This window comes from Coregonus lavaretus, assembly GCF_964263955.1.
Source record: "Coregonus lavaretus genome assembly, chromosome: 27".
Lineage (NCBI taxonomy): Eukaryota > Metazoa > Chordata > Actinopteri > Salmoniformes > Salmonidae > Coregonus > Coregonus lavaretus.
Window position 1 is genome coordinate 18,441,203 of NC_140014.1, and position 19,708 is coordinate 18,460,910.

The 19,708-nt window shown below is 46.5% G+C and overlaps 1 protein-coding gene across 2 annotated transcripts; it reads right to left on the bottom strand.

Annotated features, from left to right (window-relative positions):
* Nucleotides 1–464: 464 nt before the first annotated feature.
* On the bottom strand, nucleotides 465–16,793 carry LOC311102767 (lysozyme g-like). 2 transcript variants are annotated; one of them, XM_084144167.1, is made up of 9 exons: nucleotides 16,766–16,793; nucleotides 5,245–5,361; nucleotides 4,438–4,518; nucleotides 4,138–4,337; nucleotides 3,750–3,906; nucleotides 1,912–2,052; nucleotides 1,608–1,658; nucleotides 1,224–1,385; nucleotides 465–991 (listed from the first exon to the last, which is right to left on the bottom strand). In XM_084144167.1, exons 2-9 carry the CDS (start codon nucleotides 5,246–5,248, stop codon nucleotides 882–884), a joined length of 906 nt encoding a protein of 301 aa, XP_084000293.1. In that variant the 5' UTR covers nucleotides 5,249–5,361; nucleotides 16,766–16,793; the 3' UTR covers nucleotides 465–881. The 2 variants fall into 2 exon arrangements, with proteins under 2 accessions (XP_084000293.1, XP_084000292.1); XM_084144166.1 differs by lacking the exon at nucleotides 16,766–16,793 and having other exon boundaries at nucleotides 5,245–5,456.
* Nucleotides 16,794–19,708: the final 2,915 nt, after the last annotated feature.

A 19,708-nucleotide genomic window follows, 5' to 3' on the forward strand; every position in this document is an offset into this window, starting at 1 on the left:
TGACCGTGTCAGTGTTTTCTAAATTCAGTGTAGTTCATAACATCTCCCCATGTACAGAGGGGTGTGCCCCATGCTGTAGCTGCTAAAGAGAACATTACAGAGCTTCACATTCCAATTAAAGACCAAAACAACCTCTGAGCTGCTCATAGACTAAACGTACTATTGGCTTCATAAATCACAGCTCCACAGCTCAGTGTGATAAATGGGTGTGTTAAGCATAGAATTAGAAATAAGAATACTTGAAGAATATTATATGATCTCTATGGTGTTAGGTCTGTGTAATGGTGAATTACAGAGATCCATTGTGATCATTACCTTGAGGGGGACAAATGAGCTATGCATAGTAAAACTGGCATACCACTGAGCTGGCATAACACTGGCCACGCTATGCTAATGTATTATAGACCAGGCATAGTCCCACCAAGACAGTCAACTAAAACAACACATCCAATCCCAAAGTTCAGAAAATAAGACAAATATTTAATTATATTGCGCAATGACAAGTTGCTGAAAGATTCAACTACAGAAGAAACTTGGATGAGACTGTTTGAAGTTGAACAACACAATGTAATTATTATTTGGTGTATTCATCATTTTCAACATGTCTATAAAGTTTAATAACAGTTATTTACTTTTTTCCCCATAACCATGGCTGTAGAACCACTGAGCCAATTTCAATTCCATTTTAACTGCTAAATTAGGAACAATCCTCACAGAGAACTTTAGACTTTCCTACAGAAAACCTAGTTTTCATAACGGCAGAATTGCAATGGAATTTTAAATATTCAGTTGACAAGTAGAATACTTTAAGCACGCAGTATCAACAATGTGAGGGTGTATTGCAGTACTGACAGGTGTTCTTCAAAGCCTCTATGGAACATTTAAAAAAACTTTTTTTTCAGCCATCCCACAGATCCTCCCACTGCTCCACCAACGGCTCCTCCCACACTTCCCACAATCGCCGCGGCCGTTCCCGAGAGCCCTACGGCACCTGGAGGAAGACCACACAATGTCTGTCACAGCCTCTCTCACATCTGAGATCTACAAACATCCAATACATTAAAGTAAAGAAAGCAAAAAAACAATCTATGATCCATTCTGTTCAGTCATATGAGTATGTAACAGTTAGAAACTCCGCCATTATCTTAGCTTTTAATGGTTTTATTCATAACTCATTGGCATTGAAATATTGTATCTTTGTTTATCTTTGGTTCGATCTTTACCTGCTGACTGTAGAACAGCAACAAGACTCCCTGCTGCTACCCCACCTCCATTGGCTACGGCCGCGGCAGACATCATGCTTGCTGCTGTTGATCCAGCTGCAATCCCGCCAGCACCAAACCCGATCGCTGTCAGGGCTACTGGTGCCAGGGCAACAGCACAAACTGTAAGGCCAAGCATACAAACATTTTAATACTCAGTCAACCTCATTAAGAGTGGTTGATACTTTTACATTCATATAATTGTTTGTAAATTATAGTTTTCTAACTAAATCAACCACTAAAAAATCTATACTATCAAGACAATATAGAAACATTCTACTTCATGAAAAGTTATCAAAAGTTATTTGATAAAGTACAATGTTAATGCTGATAAAATTATGATACCTCCTCCCACTACAGCTGTCGCTGCAGCTGCAACTATAATGCCACCGTTTTCTAAATAGGGAAGAAAATAAAGTACATACAATGAACTACAATTTTTGATTTTCAGTACATTATAGCATCAGCATTTTTTTTTATAAACTAAATTTGTGACTATGTTTGGCATCAACCATAAGAGGTTGCTGAAAGACTCAACTACAGAAGAAACTTGGATGAGACTGTTTGAAGTTGAACCACACAATGTATTTATTATTTGGTGTATTTATCATTTTCAACATGTGTATAATGGTTAATAAAGGTTATTTACTTTTTTCACCATAACCATGTCTGTAGAACCACTGAGCTCTGGCAACAACATCATTGGAGTAGTCCATTTCAGTGGTCTTAGCGTCCACTTCCTCATATGACTTTACACAGTCTTCTCCCTTATTGTAGGCTGCTATTCCCCCTGGGTAAACAACATATTGCAACAGTTGCATATTCAATTGAAATATAGTAGGGGAAAAAAGTATTTAGTCAGCCACCAATTGTGCAAGTTCTCCCACTTAAAAAGATGAGAGAGGCCTGTAATTTTCATCATAGGTACACGTCAACTATGACAGACAAAATGACATTTTTTTTTCCAGAAAATCACATTGTAGGATTTTTAATGAATTTATTTGCAAATTATGGTGGAAAATAAGTATTTGGTCAATGACAAAAGTTTCTCAATACTTTGTTATATACCCTTTGTTGGCAATGACACAGGTCAAACATTTTCTGTAAGTCTTCACAAGGTTTTCACACACTGTTGCTGGTATTTTTGCCCATTCCTCCATGCAGATCTCCTCTAGAGCAGTGATGTTTTGGGGCTGTCGCTGGGCAACACGGACTTTCAACTCCCTCCAAAGATTTTCGATGGGGTTGATATCTGGAGACTGGCTAGGCCATTCCAGGACCTTGAAATGCTTCTTGCGAAGCCACTCCTTCGTTGCCCGGGCAGTGTGTTTGGGATCATTGTCATGCTGAAAGACCCAGCCACGTTTCATCTTCAATGCCCTTGCTGATGGAAGGAGGTTTTCACTCAAAATCTCACGATACATGGCCCCATTCATTCTTTCCTTTACACAGATCAGTCGTCCTGGTCCCTTTGCAGAAAAACAGCCCCAAAGCATGATGTTTCCACCCCCATGCTTCACAGTAGGTATGGTGTTCTTTGGATGCAACTCAGCATTCTTTGTATTCCAAACACGACGAGTTGAGTTTTTACCAAAAAGTTCTATTTTGGTTTCATCTGACCATATCACATTCTCCCAATCCTCTTCTGGATCATCCAAATGCACTCTAGCAAACTTCAGACGGGCCTGGACATGTACTGGCTTAAGCAGGGGGACACGTCTGGCACTGCAGGATTTGAGTCCCTGGCGGCGTAGTGTGTTACTGATGGTAGGCTTTGTTACTTTGGTCCCAGCTCTCTGCAGGTCATTCACTAGGTCCCCCCGTGTGGTTCTGGGATTTTTGCTCACTGTTGTTGTGATCATTTTGACCCCACGGGGTGAGATCTTGCGTGGAGCCCCAGATCGAGGGAGATTATCAGTGGTCTTGTATGTCTTCCATTTCCTAATAATTGCTCCCACAGTTGATTTTTTCAAACCAAGCTGCTTACCTATTGCAGATTCAGTCTCCCCAGCCTGGTGTAGGTCTACAATTTTGTTTCTGGTGTCCTTTGACAGCTCTTTGGTCTTGGCCATAGTGGAGTTTGGAGTGTGACTGTTTGAGGTTCAGGACAGGTGTCTTTTATACTGATAACAAGTTCAAACAGGTGCCATTAATACAGGTAACAAGTGGAGGACAGAGGAGCCTCTTAAATAAGAAGTTACAGGTCTGTGAGAGCCAGAAATCTTGCTTGTTTGTAGGTGACCAAATACTTATTTTCCACCATCATTTGCAAATAAATTCATTAAAAATCCTACAATGTGATTTTCTGGATTTTTTTTTCTCAATTTGTCTGTCATAGTTGATGTGTTCCTATGATGAAAATTACAGGCCTCTCTCATCTTTTTAAGTGGGAGAACTTGCACAATTGGTGGCTGACTAAATACTTTTTTCCCCCACTGTAGGTGTATTCATTATTTCTATCAAACTCTCAGAATAAAATATTATTACCTTTCAGTTGCTGCTCCTTGGTCCATGAAAAGAATTTCTTCTGGATTCTTTTGATGAACTCAATCAGAATTTCAGTGCCTTGTTGGAGATGCTCCTCACTGTCCCATTCCCCCTTTGGAGTGTGGCCACCACCGCTCGGGGGTGGGGTAGTGTCAATCTGTAAAAATGTGTGATACATTTATAGAAATCAATGGACACCACTTACATTGTACAGTAAAATGTGGCGAAACAAGAATGGATAATCTGGAAAATAATGAGAAGCTCAATTTTAGCTTTATTGAGCAATTATCAAATATAATGTCAACATTTGACCTAAGGAAGGGAATAAATAAGATACAATTTCTATTAAAAATGAAGCTACTCATTATTCCGTCAAACATGTGCCTACCTGCATAAGCCCGAAGGCCTTGCCATAGTCCCCCCTGCCATGCTTGTCCAGTCCTTTCCCAGCCCGGGACTCTCTTGAAATGATGCCACAGATGACAGCTGGCTCCACTCCATTCCTCTTTGCCACCTTCATTATGAGACCCTTGTACTTGTTCATTGCAGCAAGGTCATGCTCTGCCATGTTGTGAGATGCAGGCACCCCTTTAGGAAAACAGTTTAAATTTTCTTTAGCTTTTTTATGAAATTGAATATATGAATATTGTATTGAATATTTGTGAGTGACTACCCTGAAAGTGCATACCGTTGAAATGTTTCCCATCAGCCTTTGCGGTCTCCCAGGAAGCACCACTTGTTTCTACCTTCATAATGTTTCCATAAGGAGCTAAATGACAATCAAGAAGAATAAGTAGCCTATACTTGTGTCCACTTTCTTTCCAGATCATGGAAATTCATCTTTTGAAACCCCCAAAACAGGGTTTCCACTAGATTCCACAGCCAATGTCAAAATTGGTTATATTGTAAAAATGCATGAACACAAAAATGTGGTTAGGCATAAGGTTAGCAATGTGGTTTGAGTTAAGGTTCGGTTTAAAATCACATTTTAAGAAGAGAAATTGTAGAAATAGGCGTTTATGACTTTGTGGCTGTGGAAGCTAGTGACCACCAACACAGAACCCGAAACATATGCACACAAACACCAAGGTTAATCTGGGGTCAGACTCAGTCACAATGCAGTGTCCCACAACATGAAAGCTGAAGTGTTGGCTACTACATTTGTGTACAATCCCTGTTGTAGGCTGTCAATGTGCCTGAACATTAGTAATGCATAGGGACTCCTAGCCCCGGATAGAACAGATTTGCCTAGTTAAACAGAGGTTAAATAAAACATATGTATTCTGTCCAGGGCAACCAATAAGAGCAGATGTGCACATTTTGGTAAGGTTAATGCAGTTGGCTAAGAATTAGCTCTCGAGAACCCAATGCCATGTACGGAGAAGGGCTACTAGCTAACAATATGCCAAATACTAGAAATACTTTAAGAAATGACTTAAGTATTTCTGCAAATACGTCCCAATTTTATGCAGAGTAATTGATAAATAAAGCGTACCCATGTTGATGTTGTCGCTTTTAAATTCTTGAAACTGGAGGATTCTCAGTCAAACACACAAACCCAGCAATGTGATTTCAGAAGACTTGCTCCTTCCTCTGTCGATTTCTGAAATATCTGTTGATGTAGAAAAATACAACACAGTGGATCTCAACCGTTCTAACAGACTGAGCAGCCTCATTCCGTTCGCTTTCGTTTTTCTTTTCATTTTCGATTTTGCTGAAGTTCTCTCGCGAGAAACGAAAGGTTTTCCAAACTCTAACCAAATTCGCGAGGCGTATTCCCGACGTCGATGCAGAAAGTAAACAGCCTAGTCGGTCTATTTCCGTACCAACTAAGAGCTTAGAAGCGCGAGGCTCAACTTCTCCGCTTAGGTGCCTATTTCACGCTGGGAAGATTTTTACATGACACAGGGGAGTCACTCAAATTGCATTTAATTTAATTTGATTTAATTTACCTTGAATATTCCAGCCCATCTATATAAACTATTAGCCAGAGAAAACCAACTGAGTTCTACAATAAATAGAGGCTGAATGTATCCTCAAGCCGACTACTTTTTGCCTCATTGTTAGGTTATTTATTTAAAATGTAATTTTTTATAAAAAAGTGTATAAATTGCAGCTAATTACGGTATATAGCTATAGATTGTAGTCTACACTGCATATTGAAACAATCTCTAGTAAATTAGGGTTTTGTGGGTGGACTGACTATTATTCAACCTGGTCTCAGAGCATTTCTTATTATTATGTATGTACATTTGCCCTCCATTTGGTATAATGCATTATGTTTCGTATGGTATGTATTAATTTGTGGATTTCATCACCCATTTTGTATGATATGTTACGAATTACAATTTGTATTATATTGTAGCGACCCGCACAGACAGCTGTGTGTTATGTGTTAGGCTAGTAGATGGTTGTGTTGTACCTACCAGTACCCAGTGTTCGCGGGGTCCGACATGTCAATCAACCTGCTATCTGCCAATCACGGGAATGCCTGGAATGTTCTGATGCCGGGCATCCTGGCGGTTAGCGGAGTGGCGTGGAGGGGGGTTGGGCAGGGGGATGGAGCATTGGAAGTTAAGACCAGGTTTAGCCTTTGTTCTCTCTCTTTTTACGTCTGGGCTTCACAAGAGAAGGTCGCGATTGGCTTGTGGGTTATCTTTCATTTATTTGGCGTGGGCTACGGCCAAACAGTAGCCTGTGTAAAGTTGGTTTAATAAACCGTCCATTCGTAAACTCAATCCTCTGTCTGGACAGTTGTTATTTTATGATCTAGTCAGGTCATTACATTGGTGTCAGAAGTAAAAACGTTGATAAAAGTTAGCCAGCTAGCTAGCTGACTTCTGTGGCTAGCTACCGTAGGTGAGAACGGGGGTTGAAGATGCTTCGAGGGAATCCGAAAGTGAAGGTGGAGGTAGGGGACGATTATGGCCAAGGAGGTGCATGTGCATGGACGTCGGGGGTTCTGGCTGAGGAGATCGCCAGGGCATCGGAGCCCAGAGGCCGCTTGAGGGAGGACGTTAGAGTGATGGCGGCTGAAGCGGGCATGAGTGCTTCGTCGACTGTGTTTCGCGCGGATTCTGGTGGGCGGACCGAAGGGGTGACGTCGACGCGGCGGGACGAGGAATCTGGGGCTCAGGATGTAAACAAACATGGCGGCGCCCAGTTCCCGGCTGCGTCCGTATCCGTTAAGACCCCGAAGTATTCCGATAAGGCGGATTGGGAAGCTTTTCATGCTCAGTTTGAACTGTTAGCTCATTTTAGGGGGTGGTCGGATGAAGATAGGGCACTGCAGTTGGCTTTATGCCTCACGGATGAAGCTCTGGCCTGTTTGATATTGATTAGCCCCTAGGACAGACGTGATTATGGTGCTTTAGTGGGAGCACTGAGGAGGCGCTATGGACAGTGTGTACAGCCCGGGCTACTGCGCTCCGAACTGAGTAATAGACGCAGGCAGCCTGGAGAGCCTCTACGGGTGCTAGCTAATGACATTGAGAGCCTCTCTCGGCGGGCATATGCTCACATGCCCCCCTCCGTGCAGAGCGAGCTAGCACGGGACCAGTTCATATAGGCGCTCTCTCGCACGGAGCTGCGCATACAGACCAAGCTGGCTCATCCTGAGTCATTGCAGGTAGCCTTGGAGATGGCTTTGGAGAGGGAGCTGGTGTGGGCTGGGGCTTCAGCTGGGGCTTTGGTGGGGGTGCAGGGAGACAGACCCTCTGTGCGAGCTGGGGGGCAGAGCAGCCCGGAGCCGGAAAAGCCTGCATGGGTGGCTGAAATGACAGAACTCATTCGTGCTGTGTCGCTACAGGCGACACGAAACACACGCCCTGGTCCCAGGGTCTGCTGGGGTTGTGGCCAGCCAGGCCATCTGCGCCGAGATTGCCCCATGTCCCCCAGAGCTCAGGGAAACGGCTCGGGGTCCGTATAGACCGGGTAGTGCGGACCCCTGGCTTTCTATCCCAACCACCATCTTCTTCAGGAGGAGCCCACCGAAACAGACGGGGAAGCAAGGCTCCACTTCCCCCAGAAGCAGACGAGGGCAAGCGGATGGAGCCTGTTGTTGTGGTGGGCCGGACCTGTGTTGGGGACTTTTGTCATGTCCCTGTCACTGTGGAGGGGGTGCCCTGCTCCGCCCTGGTGGACACTGGGTCCACAGTAACCCTGGTGAGGCCAGATATTGTGCCAGGTTGGACTCAGTGTGAGCCTACAACTGTGCAGCTCCGCACAGTCACAGGTGAGCTGGCACCCATGAAAGGGAAGGGAATAATGACTCTGGCAGTAGGGGGCAGGACTGTGCGTCATCCTGTGTGGGTGGCGGCTGTGCAGGACCCTTGTATCCTGGGGTTGGACTTTCTTAGGAGCACAGGCTGCCAGTTAGACCTAAATAGGGGCACACTGAGCTTCCAGGGAGGGCCGGAGGTCACCATGGCCCCTAATGTCACATTCACTCAACCCAACAAACCCTTTACTCCAACAGTTAAAGCAGCAGAGACTCATGGCTGCCCCCCCTCCCCCACATCTGGGTGTGACTTTTCCCCAGCCCCCCTGTCACCTACGGCGTTGCGTTACATTCCCCCAGCTACCTCCACGACACAGTCCTCTGTGAGCCCGGGCCGCGCCCCCCCAGCCCAGCTACCCCAGATGGGAGGGGAGAGGACACTGTCTGCAGTGAGGGAGATATGGGGGAGGAACTGTGTTGGTCTTGACCCCGAGCAGCAGGAACGGTTGAGGCAGTTGCTGTTTGAATTCAGAGACAGCTTTGCGCTGAGTGAGGAAGAGGTGGGTCAGACTCATCTGGTGCAGCATGAGATTGACACAGGTGATGCTCGACCTATCAAGATGCGTCCCCGTCGTATCCCGCTGGCACGCCAGGAGGCGGCAGACAAGGCTGTGTTGGAGATGCAGCGGGCAGACTTCATTGAGCCCTCAGACAGCCCCTGGGCGGCGCCAGTCGTCATGGTTCCGAAGAAGGGGGGCAAGCTGAGGTTCTGTGCGGACTACAGGCGGCTGAATGAGGTAACCAGGAAGGACTCATACCCCATACCACGTATCGATGAGTCGCTGGACCTGGTTAGGGGGTCCTCCTGGTTCTCCTCACTAGACCTCCGCAGTGGCTACTGGCAGGTGCCCCTCTCCCCAGAGGCCAGAGCCAAAACTGCGTTCTCCACTAACAGAGGACACTGGCAGTTCAAGGTCCTGTGCTTTGGCCTGTGCAACGCTCCAGCTACTTTTGAGCGTTTGATGGACAGGGTGCTGGATGGCATCCCCCGACAGCAGTGTCTGGTATACCTCGATGACATCCTGGCCCATGGCAGCTCCTTCCAGTCAGCCCTGGGGGCGCTACGGTGTGTGCTGGAGAGGGTGGCTGCCGCAGGTCTGAAGCTCCACCCCGAGAAGTGCCACTTCATGAGGAGAGAGGTGTCCTTCTTGGGCCACCGAGTGGGGAAGGAGGGGATCAGCACCATGGAGGACAAGGTAGCGGCTGTCAGAGACTGGCCCACCCCCACCAACCAGCATCAGCTGAAGAGCTTCCTGGGCCTGGCCTCGTACTACAGGAGGTTTGTACGGGGCTTCTCAAGCGTTGCTGCTCCACTGAACCGCCTGCTGCCGAAGGACAAGGCTTTCACTTGGACAGTGGAGTGTGAGGAGGCGTTCAACACCCTCAAACGTGCACTGATCGAGGCCCCCGTGCTCGCCCCCCTGACCTCACATTGCCCTTTATCCTGGACACAGACGTGAGCAATGTGGGCATGGGTGGGGTGCTGGCCCAGGTGGGGCCAGAGGGGGAGAGAGCGGTGGCGTACTTCAGCAAAACATTTGACAAACATGAGTGCCGCTACTGTGTCACCCGGCGGGAGCTCTTGGCTGTTGTGGCTTCCGTCAAACACTTCAAGTACTACCTGGGTGGTCTGCCCTTTACTGTAAGGACTGACCACTCTGCTCTCCAGTGGCTCATGTCTTTCAGAGAGCCAGAGGGGCAGGTGGCACGCTGGTTGGAGGAGCTTCAGCCGTATGACTTCACGGTGGTGCACAGGGCAGGGGCACGCCACTCCAACGCCGACGCCATGTCCCGTCGGCCCTGTACTGCAGGCGGCTGCCGCCACTGTGAACGGAGAGAGGGACGGGAGAGAGAGCTGTGTGCAGAGGAGGGGGTCTGTGCCACAGTGTGTCGGGCGAGCGGGCCTGTCTGCTGTGAGCTGCAGACTGTCGACGTGGCTGAATGGGGGCAGCAGCAGGGACGGGACACAGACCTACAGCCAGTGCTACAGTGGGTAGAGGCGCAGGTGAGGCCACCATGGGAAGAGGTGACAGCGCTCTCACTCGCGACCAAAGGGTTGTGGTCAAAGTTTGAGCGACTGCGGCTGGCTGATGGCGTGTTACAGCGGGCATGGAAGGAGTCAGCTACGGGGGAGGAGAGGTGGCAGGTGGTTGTCCCAAAAGCATTGCGGGAGGCTGTGCTCCAGAGTACTCATGGGGGGGTGGGGACTGGACACTTTGGGGTCACAAAAACACTGCGCCGCCTCCGTCAGGGCTTTTACTGGGGGCAGCACAAGAGGGATGTGGAAGACTTTTGCCGCCGCTGTGACAACTGCACAGCGAGAAAGGGCCCCCCAGGCCGCTCTCATGCTCAGCTCCAACAGTTCCCAGTGGGGGCTCCCATGGAGAGGCTGGGAGTGGATGTAGTTGGGCCGTTCCCCACCACAGACAGTGGAAACCGCTGGGTGCTCACGGCCATGGACTATTTCACAAAATGGCCCGAGGCCTATGCTCTGCCTGACCAGGAGGCAGAGACCATCGTCGACGCCCTGACAGCGGGGATGTTCAGCAGGTTTGGAGCTGCAGAGTCCATCCACAGCGACCAAGGCAGAAACTTTGAGTCCTGTGTGTTCGCCACCATGTGTGAGAGGCTGGGTATGCACAAGACCCGCACTACTCCTCTCCATCCTCAAAGTGATGGCCTTGTGGAGCGCTTCAACAAAACGCTTGGACAGCAGCTGGCCATCGTCTCTTCCAAACACCAGCGTGACTGGGACAAGCACCTGCCTATGGTCCTCATGGCATGCCGCTCCGCTGTCCAAGACTCCACCTCCTGCACGCCTGCCCTCCTCATGCTGGGGAGAGAGATCCGTACCCCTGCGGAGATGGCATTTGGTCGGCCCCTGGATAGCCCTCATGTTTCCCCGGGGCCGGAGTATGCCCGGAGACTCCAGGACCGCCTGGAGACAGCCCACACCTTCGCCAGAGAGCAGCTGCTGAATGCAGGTGTGAGGCAGAAGAGGAACTATGACGTGCACACCCGGGGAAGGCACTTTGTGGCTGGGGAGCTGGTCTGGGTCTACAGCCCACTAAGGAAAAAAGGCAGATGCCCCAAGTTGGACAGTGACTGGGTGGGACCCTGCAGTGTCCTGGAGAGGGTAGGGGAGGTTGTTTACCGGGTGCAGCTTCCTCCCAGGGGGAGAAAGGTGACACTGCACCGGGACAGGTTAGCCCCATATAGAGGGGCCTCTTCTCCCCAAACCCCAGGAACCCCCACAATTCCCCTCTCTGGCAATGACATTCTCCAGGCACCCACCCCCAGGTGCCGCAGACAAGGCTCCAGACAGCCCACTCCCCCTGTGTCACCGCGTGGTTCCCCAGAGCCACGGACTGTATTACCCGTTCCCGCTTCCTTGTCCCCCATGTCATTGCCTTCATCCCCTGGTTCCCAGAGGGGCACTCTGCGGCCATCACAGCCACGCAGGCAAAGGAGACCTCCGGGTCGCTTCAGAGACTTTGTTTGTTCCCTCGGGGACGAGGGACTTTGTGGTGGGGGGGCTGTGTAGCGACCCGCACAGACAGCTGTGTGTTATGTGTTAGGCTAGTAGATGGTTGTGTTGTACCTACCAGTACCCAGTGTTCACGGGGTCCGACATGTCAATCAACCTGCTATCTGCCAATCACGGGAATGCCTGGAATGTTCTGATGCCGGGCATCCTGGCGGTTGGCGGAGTGGCGTGGAGGGGGGTTGGGCAGGGGGATGGAGCATTGGAAGTTAAGACCAGGTTTAGCCTTTGTTCTCTCTCTTTTTACGTCTGGGCTTCACAAGAGAAGGTCGCGATTGGCTTGTGGGTTATCTTTCATTTATTTGGCGTGGGCTACGGCCAAACAGTAGCCTGTGTAAAGTTGGTTTAATAAACCGTCCATTTGTAAACTCAATCCTCTGTCTGGACAGTTGTTCTTTTATGATCTAGTCAGGTCATTACAATATGTTACAAATTTGCAAAACGTATGTTATGTTACAAATTTGCAAAACGTATGATATGTTACGAATTCTAGCTAGGTTGCTTATGTTAGCTAGCTCGCTAACATTAGCTAAGCTAGGGGTTAGAGTTAGGGCTTAGGGTTAAGGTTAGGGTTAAGTTTAAGAGTTAGGTTAAAGGGTTAAGGTTAGGGTTATGTGAAGGGTTAGCTAAAAGGGTTAGGGTTAGGGAAAGGGTTAGCTAAAAGGGTTAAGGTTAGGGTTAGGGGAAGGGTTTGCTAACATGCTAAGTAGTTGCAAAGTAGATCAAAAGTAGTAAGTAGTTGAAAAGTTTCTAATTAGCAAAACTTGTCCATGATGAGATTCAAACTATCAATCTTTGGGTTGCTATACTCGTTTTCCATGATGAGATTTTAACTCACAACCTTTGGATTGCTAGACATTTGCGTTATATGCCTACCGATCCACCCCGACCTGCCACCCTACTTTTGTTTTTGCCTTAAGTAACCATCTGTCTTATGTAGCCATACCAAACGTAACATATCATACAAAATGGAGTGTCTCAGATTTACGTACAGAATAATATGAAATGCTCTGAGACTAGGCTGTATTATTTGGCATTAATAGATTGGTTTTATGCACAACAACTTTCTATCCAAGCTGGATGAGAGCATGAGGAAGGCTCATGTTCATGCAGGTTCAGGTAGGCTATACAAGACAGTTGTGTATTCAAAAAAAATATATTGGTAGCTGATTAATATGCTGTTGCATCTAAAATGTATTTTACAATATGCAATGTTTGAATTTCCAACTTTAATTACTGAACAAGTAGGCTAATTACATTATAGCTTCGTGAAATGTTAGGCTTGAAGACCAAATAAGCCTTCCAATAAACCTTTATCCATTAGCTAAAGAAAGGCTATAGAATAGCTTAGCCATACTCATTGATAGCCTAATCTATACTCAGTGGTGTAAAGTACTTAAGTAAAATACTTTAAAGTACTACTTAAGTATTTTTGGGGGGTATCTGTACTTTACTACTTGTATTTTTGACAACTTTTACTTGTACTCCACTACATTCCTAAAGAAAAGAATGTACTTTTTACTCCATCAATTTTTTCTGACACTAAAAAGTACTGACACCAAAAAGTACTTTTAAACCATTTACCCTGACACCAAAAAGTACCAATTAGCGCACCTATCAATATAACCCGTTGTCATCCCTACTGCCTCTGATCTGGCGGACTCACTAAACACAAATACTGTGTTTGTAAATTATGTCTAAGTGTTGGAGTGTGCCCCTGGCTGACCGTAAATAAAAATAAAAATAAAACAATTGTGCCGTCTGGTTTGCTTAATATATGGAATTTTATGTATAGTATTTACTTTAACTTTGTACTTTTACTCAAGTATGACAATTGAATAGTTTTTCCACCACTGTACTTAAGTAAATTTAAAACCAGATACTTTTAGACTTTTACTCAAGTAGTACTTTTCTGGGTGACTTTCACTTTTATTTTAGTCATTTTCTATTAAGGTATCTTTACTGTTACTCAAGTATGAAAACTGAGTACTTTTTCCACCACTGTCTTTACTTTAATATACTTTTGATGAATTTATGAGGCATTGCAAGACAACATTGCGAGATACTAATTACCAAGATATAGCCTATGCGCTTGGTTCCAACTGTCTGTCTGTCTGCCTGCCCCTCCTCTCTCTCCCTCACTGGCTCGCCTGCTCTTTCTCAATCTCTTCTCTATGAAAGATGTGTGTGTTCAGTCTTCAGTCTGTTGCGTGTATAATAGCCTACTCATTGATTGCCCCCTGCTTTAGTTAACTTGCAAGACATTGCAAGCCAAGAAATTGTGAAATAAAGCATTGCGAATGGTACTGTCCATTTGTAGCTTGTTTTTGGACACAGGTCCAGGAATGGCTAAAGGATTGCAATATTTACCTGGAGCTAACCCTGCAGATAGCATTACTGGGTGATCTGAAAAGTCATAGTCAATCGATCAATAATATAATAAGACTTTTAGCAAAAATGTTTATTTTCAATTTACAATCTGTAGAAACAATGAGAATAGAAAGGTTCAGAACTTTCGTAAAACATCACAGTACAGTTGGAAAATATATGGCAAATAGAAATCCAATATGGATGGTGTTAAGAGATAGATGGGTGGTGTTGAATGGAGTTGAAGGATGGGACTAATAACAACTAACAACAACTAATAACAACAAGATAACTAATGTAAAGCATACTGTGTCCATAATAAGTATATAGGTTATAGGTTGAGAGCTTTTGTGAAAGAGCACAGTTAGAAAGATATGGCATATAGAAGCAAACCGGATGGACATCATGAAAATGATCGGAGAGGTTGAGGGTAGAGGAAGTTCAGGAGTAAAAACAAACAAAATAGAATTATTGTAAAATTGACTGTGTCCATAAAATGTATATAGTATGTATAAGCTGGAAGTAGAGGCCTAAGCATTGTTGATCACTAGTTTACTCCAATTAGGAATGGGGTTGGAAAGTAATAAAGGGAAATATCTTTTTTTTAAGGATATGTATGTAAATACGTATATATATATAGATATATATACAGTGCCCTCCACAATTATTGGCACCCCTGTTTAAGATGTGGTCGAAGACTTCCAAAAATTCTCCTTTTTTTTTTAACAACATAGAACCCAAATGCAAAAAAAGAGAAAAATCCAACCTTTTATTTAAGTACATTACTTTGGTGTAAAAAAAAATATAATACATTTAGAAAAAAAAAAACTTGAAATCATGTGTCCCACAATTATTGGCACCCCTGATGTTAGTACTTTGTACAACCCCCTTTTTCCAACAAGACAGCACTTAATCTCCTCCAATAACATTTCACAAGATTGGAGAACACAGAGAGAGGGATCTTTGACCATTCTTCGTTGCACAATCTTTCTAGAACATCCAGTGTCCTGGGTCCTCTCTTATGCACTCTCCTCTTTAGCTCGCCCCACAGGTTTTCGATTGGGTTGAGGTCTGGGGACTGAGATGACCATGGGAGGACCTTGAGTTTGTGACTGCTGAACCATTTTTGTGTAGATTTTGCCACATGTTTTGGATCATTATCCTGCTGAAAGACCCAATGACGACCCATCTTCAGCTTTCTGGCAGAGGCCATCAGGTTTTTATTTAAAATGTCCTGGTAGTTCAAAGCGTTCATAATGCCATGCACCCTAACAAGGTTCCCAGGGCCTTTGGAAGAGAAACAGGCCCACAGCATCACAGATCCTCCACCATACTTCACGGTGGGCATGAGGTGCTTTTCGGCATACTCATCTTTTGTTTTACGCCAGACCCACTTAGAGTGTTTGTTGCCAAAAAGCTCAATCTTAGTCTCATCTGACCAAAGCACACGATCCCAGTTGAAGTCCCAGTGCCGCTTAGCAAACTCCAGACGTTTACGTTTGTGAGTGTTAGTGAGAAAAGGCTTTTTCCTTGCATGCCTCCCAAACAGCTTGTTGGCATGTAGAGAGCGTCTGATGGTTGTTTTGGAGACTTTGTGACCCCAAGATGCCACTCTTTGATGCAATTCTGTGACAGTGAGCTTAGGACTTTTTTTTACTTCTCTTACCATCCTCCTCACTGTGCGTTGTGGCAAGATAAACATGGGACCTCTTCCAGCCTTGTTTGTCACTGTTCCAGTTGTTTTAAACTTCTTAATGATTCCTCTGACTGTAGATACGGGCAAGTTAAGGCGAGTGGCTATTTTCTTGTAGCCATTGCCTGACTTATGAAGGTCGACACAAATCTGCCTTACTTGAATGGTGTGTTCTCTTGTCTTTGCCATGTTGACAAATGGGTAAGAGAATTAGGCCTCTGTGTCACGTCATATTTATACCCCAGGGAAACAGGAAGTCATGAATTACTAATTAAAAGTTCCTAGATACCCTGACCAACTTTAGCAACTACAGAAAAATGTATTTTAAAAAAAATCTATTAAAAATTTCAGCGGAATTGTTAGGGGTGCCAATAATTGTGGGACACATGATTTCAATTTTTTTTTTTTCTAAATGTGTGATTTTTTTTTTTACCACCAAAGTAATGTACTTAAATAAAAGGTTGGATTTTTCTCTTTTTTTGCATTTGGGTTCTATGTTGTTTAAAAAAAAAGGAGCATTTTTGGAAGTCCTCGACCACATCTTAAACAGAGGTGCCAATAATAGTGGAGGGCACTGTATATATCTATATATATATGCAAGAGAAACACATTTATGGTGGATTGGAAGTGATGCAGACAATTACATTGATGGAAGTTACAATCTATCTGCAATATTAAAGCTGATCTACCCCCTTAAAAAAACAAAACAGCTTCTGATTACTGGTTGCACGGTTCTGACACTGCCTGGTGGATGCGAGAGTTGGTGTTCTCTGAAGTAGCCTATGGCAACTACTCAGTCTCATCCTTTGCAAAAATACTGAATCTTATGAGTCGAGAAGCCGATTCCTAGTGGAATCAATGCTTGACACCCAGAAATGGGAGTCAACACCGGGAGTCAACGGGCAACAAGTCGAGGAATCAATTATTTTAGAGTCGACTCTTCACCACTAGCGCAGGATGCCCACTCGATAAAGAGGCTTCCACTGCGCCTTTCGATGACTCGACAACTAGCGTTTAAGATTGACTCAATTGACTCGCGAACACGCATATCGAGTGATCCAGTGATCGAGTACTCAGTGTTCGGTTTGAGATTCAAATAAAATCTTAGCATCTTTTCATCCCTTTTAACTTACCTCTGCTCCTGGAGATGGTTTGTTTCAGTTCAGCAGTCATAGGAATGGAGAAGAAGAAAGAGTGTTGCAGGTTTTATAGTGGAACAGGCCAGCATTCTCCTCCCACTTCACGTCACCACTCCAGTACTGTACTCCCCCTCTCACCAAGTCAGCTGATTTCAGAGAAGAGAGCTAATGTATTCCGCAGAGGGTACCGGATAGGTGGCAGGATTCCAAACAAATAAAGAAGGATGATAAGGGATCAGATTTCTTCAGTAGAGGCAGTTGGAGCCAAATTCTCTATTCTTTATTTGTGCTATTTTAATTGTTTTGTCCCATTTAGAATATATCATCATGCCATATTGCTATTTATAAACTGGGTTGTTCGAGCCCTGAATGCTGATTGGCTGACAGCCATGGTATATCAGACCGTATACCACGTGTATGACAAAACATTTATTTGTACTGCTCTAATTACATCTGCGATGCGTCGTGCCTAAGAACAGCCCTTAGCCGTGGTATATTGGCCATATACCACACCCCCTCGTGCCTTATTGCTTAATTATATTGTGATTATGAATGTATTATGAAAGTAAGGAATTATTAAATGAATTTGAATTAATTGTGTTTGTGTGTTTAATTGGCAATATGGATTCTCAGCTTGACACACACCCCTTTTTCTCCCAGGGACCCTTTGTATTTGTATTTATTACGGATACCCATTAGTGCCTGCCAAGGCAGTAGCTACTCTTCCTGGGGTCCAATCACAATTTACATACAACAAAACAATTGTTCAAAGGGTTCTGATGCGAATGTGGTGTGGAATGAAGTGCAGGACACAGGAGCTCAGTCAAACCTGACTTTACTGAAATGAAACAAATACAAACGGGTCCAACTAACCCGGAGGCGAACAATACGCAACAGTGCGTAAAATACCAAAACCGACTACGCACGAAAACAAAAGTGCGACGGTACACTCTGGCGTCTGTCCAAACAAATGAAGAGCACCAACAGACAGGTGAAAACAATTACACACAACACATGACAGAAACAACGAGAACTTATAGGACACATAATCAACACTAAACATGAACAGGTGTACCAAACAGACCTAACCAAACAAACATCGAAAACAAAGAACGGTGGCAGCTAGTACTCCGGAGACGACGACTGCCGAAGCCTGCCCGAACAAGGAGGAGGAGCAGCCTCGGCCGAAACCGTGACAGCCGTGCGCCGACCCCGGCCTCAAGGACGACCAGGAGGACGCGGAGCAGGGCGCGTGGGATGACCACGATGGAACTCAGTCAGAAGAGACGGGTCTAAGATGTCCCTCCTCGGCACCCAGCACCGCTCCTCCGGGCCGTACCCCTCCCACTCCACGAGATATTGAAGACCCCCCATCCGACGTCTCAAATCCAAGATGGACCGCACGGTGTACGCCGGTGCCCCCTCGATGTCCAATGGGGGCGGAGGAGTCTCTCTGATCTCATCTTCCTGGAGTGGACCAGCTACCACCGGCCTGAGAAGAGACACATGGAATGAGGGGTTAATACGATAGTCACTAGGCAGTTGTAATCTGTAACACACCTCGTTCAATCTTCTCAGGACTTTAAACGGCCCCACAAACCGCCGACCCAGTTTCCGGCAGGGCAGGCGGAGGGGCAGGTTTCTGGTAGAGAGCCAGACTCGATCACCAGGTGCGTACACCGGCCCCTCACTGCGGTGGAGATCGGCGCTCGCCTTTTGACGACGGATGGCCCGCTGCAGATGGACGTGTGCAGCGTTCCACGTCTCCTCCGAGCGCCGCACCCACTCATCCACCGCAGGAGCCTCGATCTGGCTCTGCTGCCATGGTGCCAGAACCGGCTGGTAACCTAACACACATTGGAAAGGGGTTAGGTTAGTTGAGGAGTGGCGTAGGGAATTCTGGGCCATTTCTGCCCAAGGAACATACCGTGCCCACTCCTCCGGCCGGCCCTGGCAGTATGATCTAAGAAACCTACCCACATCCTGGTTCACGCGTTCCACCTGCCCATTACTCTCAGTATGGTAACCCGAGGTAAGGCTCACCGAGACCCCCAAACGCTCCATAAAAGCTCTCCAGACTCTGGAGGTGAACTGGGGACCTCGATCAGACACAATATCCTCGGGTACCCCGTAGTGCCGGAAAACGTGGGTGAATAGAGCTTCGGCGGTCTGTAGGGCAGTAGGAAGGCCCGGCATAGGGAGCAAACGACAGGCCTTAGAGAACCGGTCCACAACGACCAGTATAGTGGTATTTCCCTGCGAGGGGGGAAGGTCAGTGATGAAGTCCACCGAGAGGTGAGACCATGGTCGTTGTGGAACAGGCAGGGGTTGTAACTTACCCCTAGGCAGATGTCTAGGCACGCACACCGAGCAGGAGGAGACATAAACCCTCACATCCCTGGCTAACGTGGGCCACCAGTACTTAGCACCAAGACAGTGCACTGTCCGGCCAATACCAGGATGTCCAGAGGAGGGTGACGTGTGAGCCCAATAAATGAGTCGATCCCGAACCTCGAGCGGAACGTACGTCCGACCCACAGGACACTGTGGAGGGCTAGGGTCGGTACGCAACGCCCGCTCGATTTCAGCATCGACCTCCCACACAACCGGTGCCACTAGACAAGACTCCGGTAGTATGGAAGTGGGCTCAACGGACCTCTCCTCTGTGTCATACCGCCGGGACAGGGCGTCTGCCTTACCGTTCTGGGACCCAGGGATGTACGTGATTTTAAATACGAACCTGGCTAGAAACATGTTCCACCGAGCCTGGCGAGGGTTCAGTCTCCTAGCCGCCCGGATGTACTCCAGGTTCCGATGGTCAGTCAAAATGAGGAAAGGGTGTTGAGCCCCCTCAAGCTAATGCCTCCACACCTTTAGGGCCTGTACCACGGCTAACAGCTCCCTGTCCCCTACGTCATAATTTCGCTCCGCCGGGCT

Bases quoted from the DNA above. Each gene is read 5' to 3' on its own strand.
- LOC311102767 (XM_084144167.1), bottom strand. The intron at 2,053-3,749 runs GTAATAATATTT...TTGTTTACCCAG, and splicing joins CAAGGAGCAGCAACTGAAAG to GGGGAATAGCAGCCTACAAT. The intron at 1,386-1,607 runs GTATCATAATTT...TTGGCCTTACAG, and splicing joins GACAGCTGTAGTGGGAGGAG to TTTGTGCTGTTGCCCTGGCA.